This window comes from Oncorhynchus tshawytscha, linkage group LG08, assembly GCF_018296145.1.
Source record: "Oncorhynchus tshawytscha isolate Ot180627B linkage group LG08, Otsh_v2.0, whole genome shotgun sequence".
Taxonomy (NCBI): domain Eukaryota; kingdom Metazoa; phylum Chordata; class Actinopteri; order Salmoniformes; family Salmonidae; genus Oncorhynchus; species Oncorhynchus tshawytscha.
The window spans coordinates 68,268,615-68,280,843 of NC_056436.1; the positions used below are offsets into that span (position 1 = coordinate 68,268,615).

At 47.1% G+C, this 12,229-nt stretch overlaps 1 protein-coding gene across 2 annotated transcripts in view; it reads left to right on the forward strand.

The window, feature by feature from the left end:
- LOC112238411 (slit homolog 3 protein) overlaps positions 1-12,229 on the forward strand; it is a 442,088-nt gene that overhangs the window by 389,672 nt on the left and 40,187 nt on the right. For both annotated transcript variants that reach the window (XM_042325880.1, XM_042325879.1), the window contains 3 exons: positions 4,942-5,035; positions 6,068-6,205; positions 7,102-7,342. In XM_042325880.1, the coding sequence (XP_042181814.1) occupies positions 4,942-5,035; positions 6,068-6,205; positions 7,102-7,342 (473 nt within the window). The remainder of the gene's footprint in view (positions 1-4,941; positions 5,036-6,067; positions 6,206-7,101; positions 7,343-12,229) is intronic.

Here is a 12,229-nt window from a genome sequence, read left to right on the forward strand (position 1 = left end):
GAGAGAAAGTATCTTGCTGGCCTGTAGACCAGGACCATTAGACTAGAGAGAGAAAGTATCTTGCTGGCCTGTAGACCAGGAACATTAGACTAGAGAGAGAAAGCATCTTGCTGGCCTGTAGACCAGGACCATTAGACTAGAGAGAGAAAGCATCTTGCTGGCCTGTAGACCAGGAACATTAGACTAGAGAGAGAAAGCATCTTGCTGGCCTGTAGACCAGGAACATTAGACTAGAGAGAGAAAGCATCTTGCTGGCCTGTAGACCAGGACCATTAGACTAGAGAGAGAAAGTATCTTGCTGGCCTGTAGACCAGGACCATTAGACTAGAGAGAGAAAGCATCTTGCTGGCCTGTAGACCAGGAACATTAGACTAGAGAGAGAAAGCATCTTGCTGGCCTGTAGACCAGGACCATTAGACTAGAGAGAGAAAGTATCTTGCTGGCCTGTAGACCAGGACCATTAGACTAGAGAGAGAAAGCATCTTGCTGGCCTGTAGACCAGGAACATTAGACTAGAGAGAGAAAGTATCTTGCTGGCCTGTGGACCAGGAACATTAGACTAGAGAGAGAAAGCATCTTGCTGGCCTGTAGACCAGGAACATTAGACTAGAGAGAGAAAGCATCTTGCTGGCCTGTGGACCAGGACCATTAGACTAGAGAGAGAAAGCATCTTGCTGGCCTGTAGACCAGGACCATTAGACTAGAGAGAGAAAGCATCTTGCTGGCCTGTGGACCAGGACCATTAGACTAGAGAGAGAAAGCATCTTGCTGGCCTGTGGACCAGGACCATTAGACTAGAGAGAGAAAGCATCTTGCTGGCCTGTGGACCAGGAACATTAGACTAGAGAGAGAAAGTATCTTGCTGGCCTGTAGACCAGGACCATTAGACTAGAGAGAGAAAGCATCTTGCTGGCCTGTGGACCAGGAACATTAGACTAGAGAGAGAAAGCATCTTGCTGGCCTGTAGACCAGGACCATTAGACTAGAGAGAGAAAGCATCTTGCTGGCCTGTAGACCAGGAACATTAGACTAGAGAGAGAAAGCATCTTGCTGGCCTGTAGACCAGGAACATTAGACTAGAGAGAGAAAGCATCTTGCTGGCCTGTAGACCAGGACCATTAGACTAGAGAGAGAAAGTATCTTGCTGGCCTGTAGACCAGGACCATTAGACTAGAGAGAGAAAGCATCTTGCTGGCCTGTAGACCAGGAACATTAGACTAGAGAGAGAAAGCATCTTGCTGGCCTGTAGACCAGGACCATTAGACTAGAGAGAGAAAGTATCTTGCTGGCCTGTAGACCAGGACCATTAGACTAGAGAGAGAAAGCATCTTGCTGGCCTGTAGACCAGGAACATTAGACTAGAGAGAGAAAGTATCTTGCTGGCCTGTGGACCAGGAACATTAGACTAGAGAGAGAAAGCATCTTGCTGGCCTGTAGACCAGGAACATTAGACTAGAGAGAGAAAGCATCTTGCTGGCCTGTGGACCAGGACCATTAGACGCTGGGAACATTATGTTAAGGATGAGGATGAGGGAGATGATGGGGAATTCGATAGGTAGCTTTCCAATTGGCCGGTTGGTTGACCCTCGACTGTGTGAGATGACCAGCCTCTCTTCTCCTCTGCTGCAGCCAATACGAGCTATCTTGACCTCTGTTCTCTCAGCTCTCTGAGTGACAGGGCAGAACTGCTCTGGGTGGACATTGTGTGTGTTGTGTGTGTGTGTGTGTGTGTGTGTGTGTGTGTGTGTGTGTGTGTGTGTGTGTGTGTGTGTGTGTGTGTGTGTGTGTGTGTGTGTGTGTGTGTGTGTGTGTGTGTGTGTTACATGTGGTGCCTCTATCTGGGTTAAGTGGTCTGGACCCTCCTGGTTATCAGGACCACGAGACATCTATAAACCTTCCTCTCTCTCTTTCTTCCTTTATAAGCTGACAGATCTGACATGGGAAAAGGTCAGTCTCTTTCTTCCTTTACAAGCTGACAGATCTGATATGGGAAAAGGTCAGTCTATTTCTTCCTTTACAAGCTGACAGATCTGATATGGGAAAAGGACAGTCTCTTTCTTCCTTTACAAGCTGACAGATCTGACATGGGAAAAGGTCAGTCTATTTCTTCCTTTACAAGCTGACAGATCTGACATGGGAAAAGGCCAGTCTCTTTCTTCCTTTACAAGCTGACAGATCTGACATGGGAAAAGGACAGTCTCTTTCTTCCTTTACGAGCTGACAGATCTGACATGGGAAAAGGACAGTCTCTTTCTTCCTTTACGAGCTGACAGATCTGACATCAGTCTCTTTCTTCCTTTACGAGCTGACAGATCTGACATCAGTCTCTTTCTTCCTTTACGAGCTGACAGATCTGGCATGGGAAAAGGTCAGTCTCTTTCTTCCTTTACAAGCTGACAGATCTGACATGGGAAAAGGTCAGTCTATTTCTTCCTTTACAAGCTGACAGATCTGACATGGGAAAAGGCCAGTCTCTTTCTTCCTTTACAAGCTGACAGATCTGACATGGGAAAAGGCCAGTCTCTTTCTTCCTTTACGAGCTGACAGATCTGACATGGGAAAAGGCCAGTCTCTTTCTTCCTTTACAAGCTGACAGATCTGACATCAGTCTCTTTCTTCCTTTACGAGCTGACAGATCTGACATGGGAAAAGGCCAGTCTCTTTCTTCCTTTACAAGCTGACAGATCTGACATGGGAAAAGGCCAGTCTCTTTCTTCCTTTACAAGCTGACAGATCTGACATCAGTCTCTTTCTTCCTTTACAAGCTGACAGATCTGACATGGGAAAAGGTCAGTCTCTTTCTTCCTTTACAAGCTGACAGATCTGACATCAGTCTCTTTCTTCCTTTACAAGCTGACAGATCTGACATCAGTCTCTTTCTTCCTTTACAAGCTGACAGATCTGACATGGGAAAAGGTCAGTCTCTTTCTTCCTTTACAAGCTGACAGATCTGACATCAGTCTCTTTCTTCCTTTACAAGCTGACAGATCTGACATGGGAAAAGGTCAGTCTCTTTCTTCCTTTACAAGCTGACAGATCTGGCATGGGAAAAGGTCAGTCTCTTTCTTCCTTTACGAGCTGACAGATCTGACATGGGAAAAGGACAGTCTCTTTCTTCCTTTACGAGCTGACAGATCTGACATGGGAAAAGGACAGTCTCTTTCTTCCTTTACGAGCTGACAGATCTGACATGGGAAAAGGACAGTCTCTTTCTTCCTTTACGAGCTGACAGATCTGACATGGGAAAAGGACAGTCTCTTTCTTCCTTTACGAGCTGACAGATCTGACATGGGAAAAGGACAGTCTCTTTCTTCCTTTACGAGCTGACAGATCTGACATGGGAAAAGGACAGTCTCTTTCTTCCTTTATAAGCTGACAGATCTGACATGGGAAAAGGACAGTCTCTTTCTTCCTTTACGAGCTGACAGATCTGACATGGGAAAAGGACAGTCTCTTTCTTCCTTTACAAGCTGACAGATCTGACATGGGAAAAGGACAGTCTCTTTCTTCCTTTACAAGCTGACAGATCTGACATGGGAAAAGGTCAGTCTATTTCTTCCTTTACAAGCTGACAGATCTGACATGGGAAAAGGACAGTCTCTTTCTTCCTTTACAAGCTGACAGATCTGACATGGGAAAAGGTCAGTCTATTTCTTCCTTTACAAGCTGACAGATCTGACATGGGAAAAGGACAGTCTCTTTCTTCCTTTACAAGCTGACAGATCTGACATGGGAAAAGGCCAGTCTCTTTCTTCCTTTACAAGCTGACAGATCTGACATCAGTCTATTTCTTCCTTTACAAGCTGACCGATCTGACATGGGAAAAGGTCAGTCTCTTACTTCCTTTACAAGCTGACATGGGAAAAGGACAGTCTCTTTCTTCCTTTACAAGCTGACAGATCTGACATGGGAAAAGGTCAGTCTCTTTCTTCCTTTACAAGCTGACAGATCTGACATGGGAAAAGGTCAGTCTCTTTCTCTCTACCCACCTTCTCTGTATTTCTCCCCATGTTATTTTCCCCCTGTAAAACAGAACTACTGCTAACTAGATGGGAAATTATTTATTTTTCATATCGAATACGATACATATTGATTCTCATTTAGCCAATGACTTTCAGGTCTTCGCACCAATCGAAACCAGAACCAGGCTTGAGCAGTGAAAACAGGCAGACTCAGACATGCACCATAGAAACCCAATTGGAGTGGATTTCCTCTGTAACGCAGCGGGCTGTTGGGGATGCTGGGATATGGGCAGGCTTCTCCAAGGCTCCACCACGAGGCTGCAGGATGAGGGAGAGGCAGAGGAAACAGACCTGGCAGTAGAGGGAGGGAGGGTAAAGCAGTGGAGGAGAGGCCTGTGCTGTGAAATCCTGGCTGAGCCCCAGCCACCCCACTGTTAGAGGAGTAGATCTAGCCAAGCAGGTGGACAGAGACAGAGGGTTTATTGAACTGGCCGGGCAGTGATTTAGTGGATTCCAATGGGGCCTTGCCTGGGCAGGTAAAGCCCTGTATTCCGTGCAGATTACAGCACAATATAATACATGTGTTTCAACCCCCAACCCCCACTCTATGGGAGAGTGGAGCAGGCCGGCAGTATAAACATGACCCAACTGTTGAATGCTGAGAAAGCCAGGATGGTGCTTTAGGGAGCCATCATAATACAATGGGACAAATCACAAAACACTCAACATTACACACAATCCCAGGCTCATATATATACAATGCACTAGAATAATCGCACAATAAGGCACTAAGTCAAATCATGACAGACGTTAGCTAGTATTATGTATGTCGGAAAATGACGTTTCAGGCCATGAACTCACCATCTCTCTGTTCTCTATTATCTTGTGTGTGTGTGTGTGTGTGTGTGTGTGTGTGTGTGTGTGTGTGTGTGTGTGTGTGTGTGTCTGTGTGTGTGTGTGTCTGTGTGTGTCTTCCCAGGGGATCTATGTGAGGAGGGAGTGGACCCCTGTATGCAAGGCTTTGACCCCTGCCAGCATGACTCCAAGTGCCTCCCCCTCACCAAAGGCTACAGGTGAGTGACATGCAGCTCTCAGATGGGGGGCGAGACTACAAAAAGTCAGACCTGTCATCAGGACAACCTGTTCTGTTCTGTTCCTCCAACATGTTAATGTCCTGTTCTGTTCTGTTCCTCCAACATGTTAATATCCTGTTATTTTATGAGGAAAACAAACTCTAGTGTACGTGACTGTGCTGTTTAAAAGCACACTACTGCAGTAGAACTGCAGTTTTTCTATGTTAGAAAGAGCAAGAGAGTGGGTTTAAGGTAGTAAAGAGAGTTCAGTCACAGAAAGAAGAACTGTTCAGCGCCAGTTCTTAAGAGTACATTTATATAGTGAGTTTAATACATGAAGTTCCCTCTCAGGAAAGAGCAAGAGAGGGGGAGAGAGAGAGCGAAAGAGTAGTGAGAGATAGAGAGAGAGAGGGGGAGAGAAAGAGAGAGTTGGGGAGAGAGAGAGAGGGAGCGAGGAGAGGGAGAGAGAGAGGGAGTGAGAGAGGGAGAGAGAGTGAGAGAGGGAGCGAGAGAGGGAGAGAAAGAGGGAGTGAGATTTAGAGAGAGAGGGGGGAGAGAGAGGGGAGTGAGAGAGGGAGAGAGAGTGAGAGGGAGAGAAAGAGGGAGAGAGAGAGGGAGTGAGATTTAGAGAGAGAGGGGGGAGAGAGAGAGGGAGTGAGAGAGGGAGAGAGAGTGAGAGGGAGAGAGAGAGGGAGAGAAAGAGGGAGTGAGATGTAGAGAGAGGGGGGAGAGAGAGGGAGTGAGAGAGGGAGAGAGAGTGAGAGAGGGAGAGAGAGAGGGAGTGAGAGAGGGAGAGAGAGTGAGAGGGAGAGAGAGAGGGAGTGAGAGAGGGAGAGAGAGTGAGAGGGAGAGAAAGAGGGAGTGAGATTTAGAGAGAGGGGGGAGAGAGGGAGTGAGAGAGGGAGAGAGAGTGAGAGAGGGAGCGAGAGAGAGAGGGAGAGAGAGAGGGAGTGAGATTTAGAGAGAGAGGGGGGAGAAAGAGAAAGAGACCGTTTCCTTTGTAACATTGTACCTCTTTATTTCCTGTGTCAGGTGTGAGTGCCTACCAGGCTATGTAGGACAGCACTGTGAGCAGGACTACAACGACTGTCTGGAGAACAAGTGTCAGCACGGGGCCGAGTGTGTGGACGCTGTCAATGGATACACCTGTGTGTGTAAAGAGGGCTTCAGGTGAGTCAACACACAGCACAGGCACACACACGCACAGGCTGATCTTACTGCAAAGGCTGACGTAGGCTCAGTGCGGCAACAGCATCAGGCCAGCTGCAGAGCACACACACACACACTCAGATCACACACACACAGTCAGATCACACACACACACACACACACACCAGACTGTGAGGAGCTACAGATGGCTGTCTAGTTTGAGGCGTGCAAAGCAGGATGATGCAGGGTGGTAAGGGTGATGTGGGGCGGTGTGGGGCAGTGTGGGGTGTTGCTTGGATATACGGTGCGGGGTGTTGTGGGGTGGTGCAGGGTGGTGCAAGGTGGTGTGGAGTGGTGCGGGGTGTTGCGTTGCGTTGCAGTGTGGGGTGGGGTGGTGCAGGGTAGTGCGGGGTAGTGTGGAGTGGTGCTGGGTGATGTGGGGCAGTGTGGGGTGTTGCTTGGATGTGCGGAGTGTTGTGCGGTGGTGCAGGGTGGTGCTGGATGGTGTGCAGTGGTGCAGGGTGGTGTACCGTGGTGCTGGGTGGTGTTTGGTGGTGCAGGGTGGTGTGCGGTGGTGCAGGGTGGTGCAGTGTGCTGGGTGGTGTTTGGTGGTGCAGGGTGGTGCAGGATGGTGCAGAGTGGTGCAGGGTGATGCAGATTGGTGCAGATTGGTGCAGTGTGCTGGGTGGTGTTTGGTGGTGCAGGGTGGTGCAGGGTGGTGCAGTGTGCTGGGTGGTGTTTGGTGGTGCAGAGTGGTGCAGGGTGGTGCAGTGTGCTGGGTGGTATGTGGTGGTGCAGGGTAGTGTGGGGTGGTGCAGGGTGTGTATGATCATGATGGGAGGGACCATGGTGGAGTGTGTGTGGCAGCTTAATTGAGTGTGATATTAACCCACACATCTGTCTCTGTCATCCTGTAGTGGTCTGTTTTGCGAGAACCCTCCCCCTATGATCCTGCTGCAGACCAGCCCATGTGACCAGTCAGAGTGTCAGAACGGAGCCCAGTGTCTAGTGATGGCTGGGGAGCCTGTGTGCCGCTGTCTGCCTGGCTTCGCCGGAAACAAGTGCCACAAGATTGTTACCGTCCACCTGCTGGGCAAAGATGCCTACCTGGCGCTGTCCAGCGCCAAGATACGCAACTCTGCCCACATCTCCCTACAGGTACTGTACCATCTCTAACCCCTGACCTCTAACCCGTAACACTGCCCACATCTCCCTACAGGTACTGTATAACCTTTCACCCCTCACATCACTGTGGGTTTGTATGTAATGACACCCTATTCCCTATGTAGTTCACTACGTTTGACCAGGGCCCAGACCCAGCCCTCATTCACACAGACACAATGACATTGACATCTATCTAGTTAGGGCTGGAATTGTCTTGTTTCAACAGTCACCTTCTATATGATAGCCCTATGAGTCTGAGTAGTCAAGCTGTCTCCCTATAACTGATCATACGTCCCATAACGTCATACTCTACCTCATGCACCATTATCAGAAATGGATGATAGTACTTAAGGTTAATAAGAGAGAGAAAGAACCATCTCTCCTCAACACCTTGTCTTGGGGATTAAGTAGTGAGTTGTGCACACTAGCCCCCATCAACGCAGCACTTAAAGTATAGAATGTAGCACCCTTGGGAAAGATATTAGAGGGATATTTTTCTTAAGAGGCTAGCATTAAAAAAACTCTCTCTCTCTACCTGCATCCCATATGGCACCCTATACCTTATGTGCACTACTTTTGACCAAAGCCCATAGTCTGTAGTGCACTACATAGGGACTAGGGTGCCATTTGGAACGCACATTCTATTATTGGAGCCGTCTGGCTCTGAGCTACCACCAGACACCACAGGGACGGTGGGACGGTGACATTATTATAATGTCACCTTTTGTTCACTAGCATGAATAATGTGGCTTGAGGGGATATGTATTATGGTAATAGAGTGTCGGCATGGCGACCATTATCAGCCCAATCACTGGCAGTGAGTCACGGCCGGCGGATCGCATCTTACCTCCAAATGAGCTGATGTGCTTGTTGGCGAGGGGGCACGCTAATGTTAATTAAAAATACTGAGGTAAAAATAAAACACTTGGTCTTAATCTCTGTGCTAAAGGTGACAGCATGACTTTGAGTATTGTACGTAGCTAGGTTAGGTAGATACATGGCCAAAAGGAAATGGAGCTGGCCCATTCCTAAAGCAGTGTTCAGTTAGTACATTCTGCCACAGTTTTAGACACGATACATGAAACAACATGGAAAACATAGTTTCATGTTAAAATACAAAAGTACAGTTTTCAAATAAAATATACTTTGTATTTTTGTAAGCCACTCTGTTGCAAAGTAACCATCTCCCCATGCCATATGTTTCCATTTCAAATACAGTAACTACAGAATGGGATCCTTCAGGTTTCCATCCAATTGGTGACAGATTTTCATGTGAATACTTTAGAATCTGCGTGAAGAAGATATGAGCATTTTGCCACCAATAGTGTTTCCACCAAGTTAACTTTTTGCGGATAAAATCAATGCGTGAAGATGTAGTACTCACTAAATGTACTTTTGAGGAAGTTTTCATGCACCGAATAAAAATCGAAAGTTCGATATGTTTCCATCACATTGTCAACTCAACCTATAGTTTTGTCACGTGGGCTCCATCCAGCTCACAGATACAGTGTGTGGGTATAGTCTACATGATGACATTACTATGGATAAGAGCGAGAATATTTGTATTTGTCAAACGGCAGTCAAGCATCAATCGTCATGTCGCCAGAATAAGAGCCTCAATATTTATTGTTAAGGAGAATCAAGATCACAGTACACTTTCACTCGCTCTCCAATTTGCTTTATTGGCATGGCCTAACAATGTACATATTGCCAAATCTTACTTTGGAGATTTACAATACTAACATAATTAAAATAAAACAAAATCTATATTGTCAATGGGACAAAAGTAACAACAATAATCAAGGGTCAAAATAACCAGACGCTGAACAATAACAATAACAGCAAGCATAGAGGACACTATCACTCATCTAATGGCAGGCAGCAATGTAGTGCACTGCCAACCCACAGATCTCAAAGTTTTTTTAAAGGTTTTGATCAGTAACCATGGTCTAATAGTTAGCCGGAGTGTACAGTCGTGGCCAAAAGTTTTGAGAATGACACAAATATTAATTTTCACAAAGTCTGCTGCCTCAGTTTGTATGATGGTGTCACGGCTGTTAAAGGACGAGGACCAAGGTGCAGCGTGGTAAGCGTACATTTCTCTTTTTATCTGGAAAAAAGACGCAGAACAAAACAATAAATAAACACAAGAGGCTTAGTTCTTGGCAGAGGCACCGGATACACTGGGCCGTGGAGGCGCACTGGCGGTCTCGAGCGCATTGCTGGCACAACCCGTTCTGGCTGGATGCCCGAATGCGAGGCGCTGGCACAGAGCACACCGGCCTGTGAATGCTCAACTGAGACACCGTGCGCATCACCCCATCGCACGGCGCCTGACCAGTCACATGCTCGCCATGGTAAGCACGGGGAGTTGGCTCAGGTCTGAATCCTGACTCTGCCACACTCCCCGTGTGCCCCTCCCCAAAACATTTTTGGGGGGCTGCCTCTCGGGCTTCCTTGCTAGCCATGTTCCCTCATAACGCTGCCTCTCTGCTTTAGCTGCTGCCTTCGCCTTCCTCTCTGATTCTACCTGCTCCCAGGGCAGGCGATCCTTCCCGGCCAGGATCTCCTCCCACGTCCAGGATCCCTTGCCATTCAAAATGTCTTACCATGTCCATTCCTCCTTACCACGCTGCTTGGTCCGTTTGTGGTGGGAAGTTCTGTCACAGCCGTTAAAGGAAGAGGACCAAGGTGCAGCGTGGTGAGCGTACATTTCTTTTTTTATTTGGAAAAAAGACACCGAACAAAACAATAAACACTACAAAAACAACCCGTGAAAATAAAGGCCATGTGCCCTAAACAAAGTCAACTTCCCACCAGGACAGGTGGAAATAAAGGCTATGTGCCCTAAACAAAGTCAACTTCCCACCAGGACAGGTGGAAATAAAGGCCATGTGCCCTAAACAAAGTCAACTTCCCACCAGGACAGGTGGAAATAAAGGCTATGTGCCCTAAACAAAGTCAACTTCCCACCAGGACAGGTGGAAATAAAGGCTATGTGCCCTAAACAAAGTCAACTTCCCACAAAGACAGGTGGAAATAAAGGCTATGTGCCCTAAACAAAGTCAACTTCCCACACAGACAGGTGGAAATAAAGGCTATGTGCCCTAAACAAAGTCAACTTCCCACAAAGACAGGTGGAAATAAAGGCTATGTGCCCTAAACAAAGTCAACTTCCCACACAGACAGGTGTAAATAAAGGCCATGTGCCCTAAACAAAGTCAACTTCCTACAAAGACAGGTGTAAATAAAGGCCATGTGCCTTAAACAAAGTCAACTTCCCACAAAGACAGGTGTAAATAAAGGCCGTGTGCCCTAAACAAAGTCAACTTCCCACAAAGACAGGTGTAAATAAAGGCCATGTGCCCGAAACAAAGTCAACTTCCCACAAAGACAGGTGGAAATAAAGGCTATGTGCCCTAAACAAAGTCAACTTCCCACAAAGACAGGTGGAAATAAAGGCTATGTGCCCTAAACAAAGTCAACTTCCCACACAGACAGGTGGAAATAAAGGCTATGTGCCCTAAACAAAGTCAACTTCCCACAAAGACAGGTGGAAATAAAGGCTATGTGCCCTAAACAAAGTCAACTTCCCACAAAGACAGGTGGAAATAAAGGCTATGTGCCCTAAACAAAGTCAACTTCCCACACAGACAGGTGGAAATAAAGGCTATGTGCCCTAAACAAAGTCAACTTCCCACAAAGACAGGTGGAAATAAAGGCTACCTAAGTACGGTTCTCAATCAGAGACAACGATAGACAGCTGTCCCTGATTGAGAACCCTACCCGGCCAAAACATAGAAATGCAAATAATAGAGAATAGAATACCCACCCCAACTCACACCCTGACCAAACCAAAATAGAGACATAAACAGGATCACAAAGGTCAGAGCGTGACAGATGGCAATTTGCATATACTCTAGAATGTTATAAAGAGTGTTCAGATGAATTGCAATTAATTGCAAAGTCCCTCTTTGCCATGCAAATGAACTGAATCCCCAAAGAACATTTCCACTGCATTTCAGCCCTGCCGCAAAAGGACCAGCTAACATGTCAGTGATTCTCTCGTTAACACAGCTGTGAGTGTTGACGAGGACAAGGCTGGAGATCACTCTGTCATGGTGATTGAGTTTGAATAACAGACTGGAAGCTTCAAAGGGAAGGTGATGCTTGGAATCATTGTTCTTCCTCTGTCAACCATGGATACCTGCAAGGAAACATGTGCCATCATCATTGCTTTGCACAAAAAGGGCTTCACAGGCAAGCATATTGCTGCCAGTAAGATTGCACCTAAATCAACCATTTATCGGATCATCAAGAACTTCAAGGAGTGCGGTTTAATTGTTGTGAAGAAGGTTTCAGGGCACCCAAGAAAGTCCAGCAAGCGCCAGGACCGTCTCCTAATGTTGATTCAGCTGTGGGATCGGGGCACCACCAGTACAGAGCTTGCTCAGGATTGGCAGCAGGCAGGTGTGAGTGCATCTGCACGCACAGTGAGGCAAATCATTTTGGAGGAAGGTCTGGTATCAAGAAGGGCAGCAAAGAAGCCACTTCTCCCCAGAAAAAAACATCAGGGACAGACTGATATTCTGCAAAAGGTACAGGGATTGGACTGCTGAGGACTGGGGTGAAGTCATTTTCTCTGATGAATCCCCTTTCCGATTGTTTGGGACATCCTGAGACAAGGTGAGCGCTACCATCAGTCCTGTGTCATGCCAAAAGTAAAGCATCTTGAGACCATTCATGTGTGGGGTTGCTTCTCAGCCAAGGGAGAGGGCTCACTCACAATTCTGCCTAAGAACACAGCCATGAATAAAGAATGGTACCAACACATCCTCCAAGAGCAACTTCTCCCAACCATCCAGGAACAGTTTGGTAACA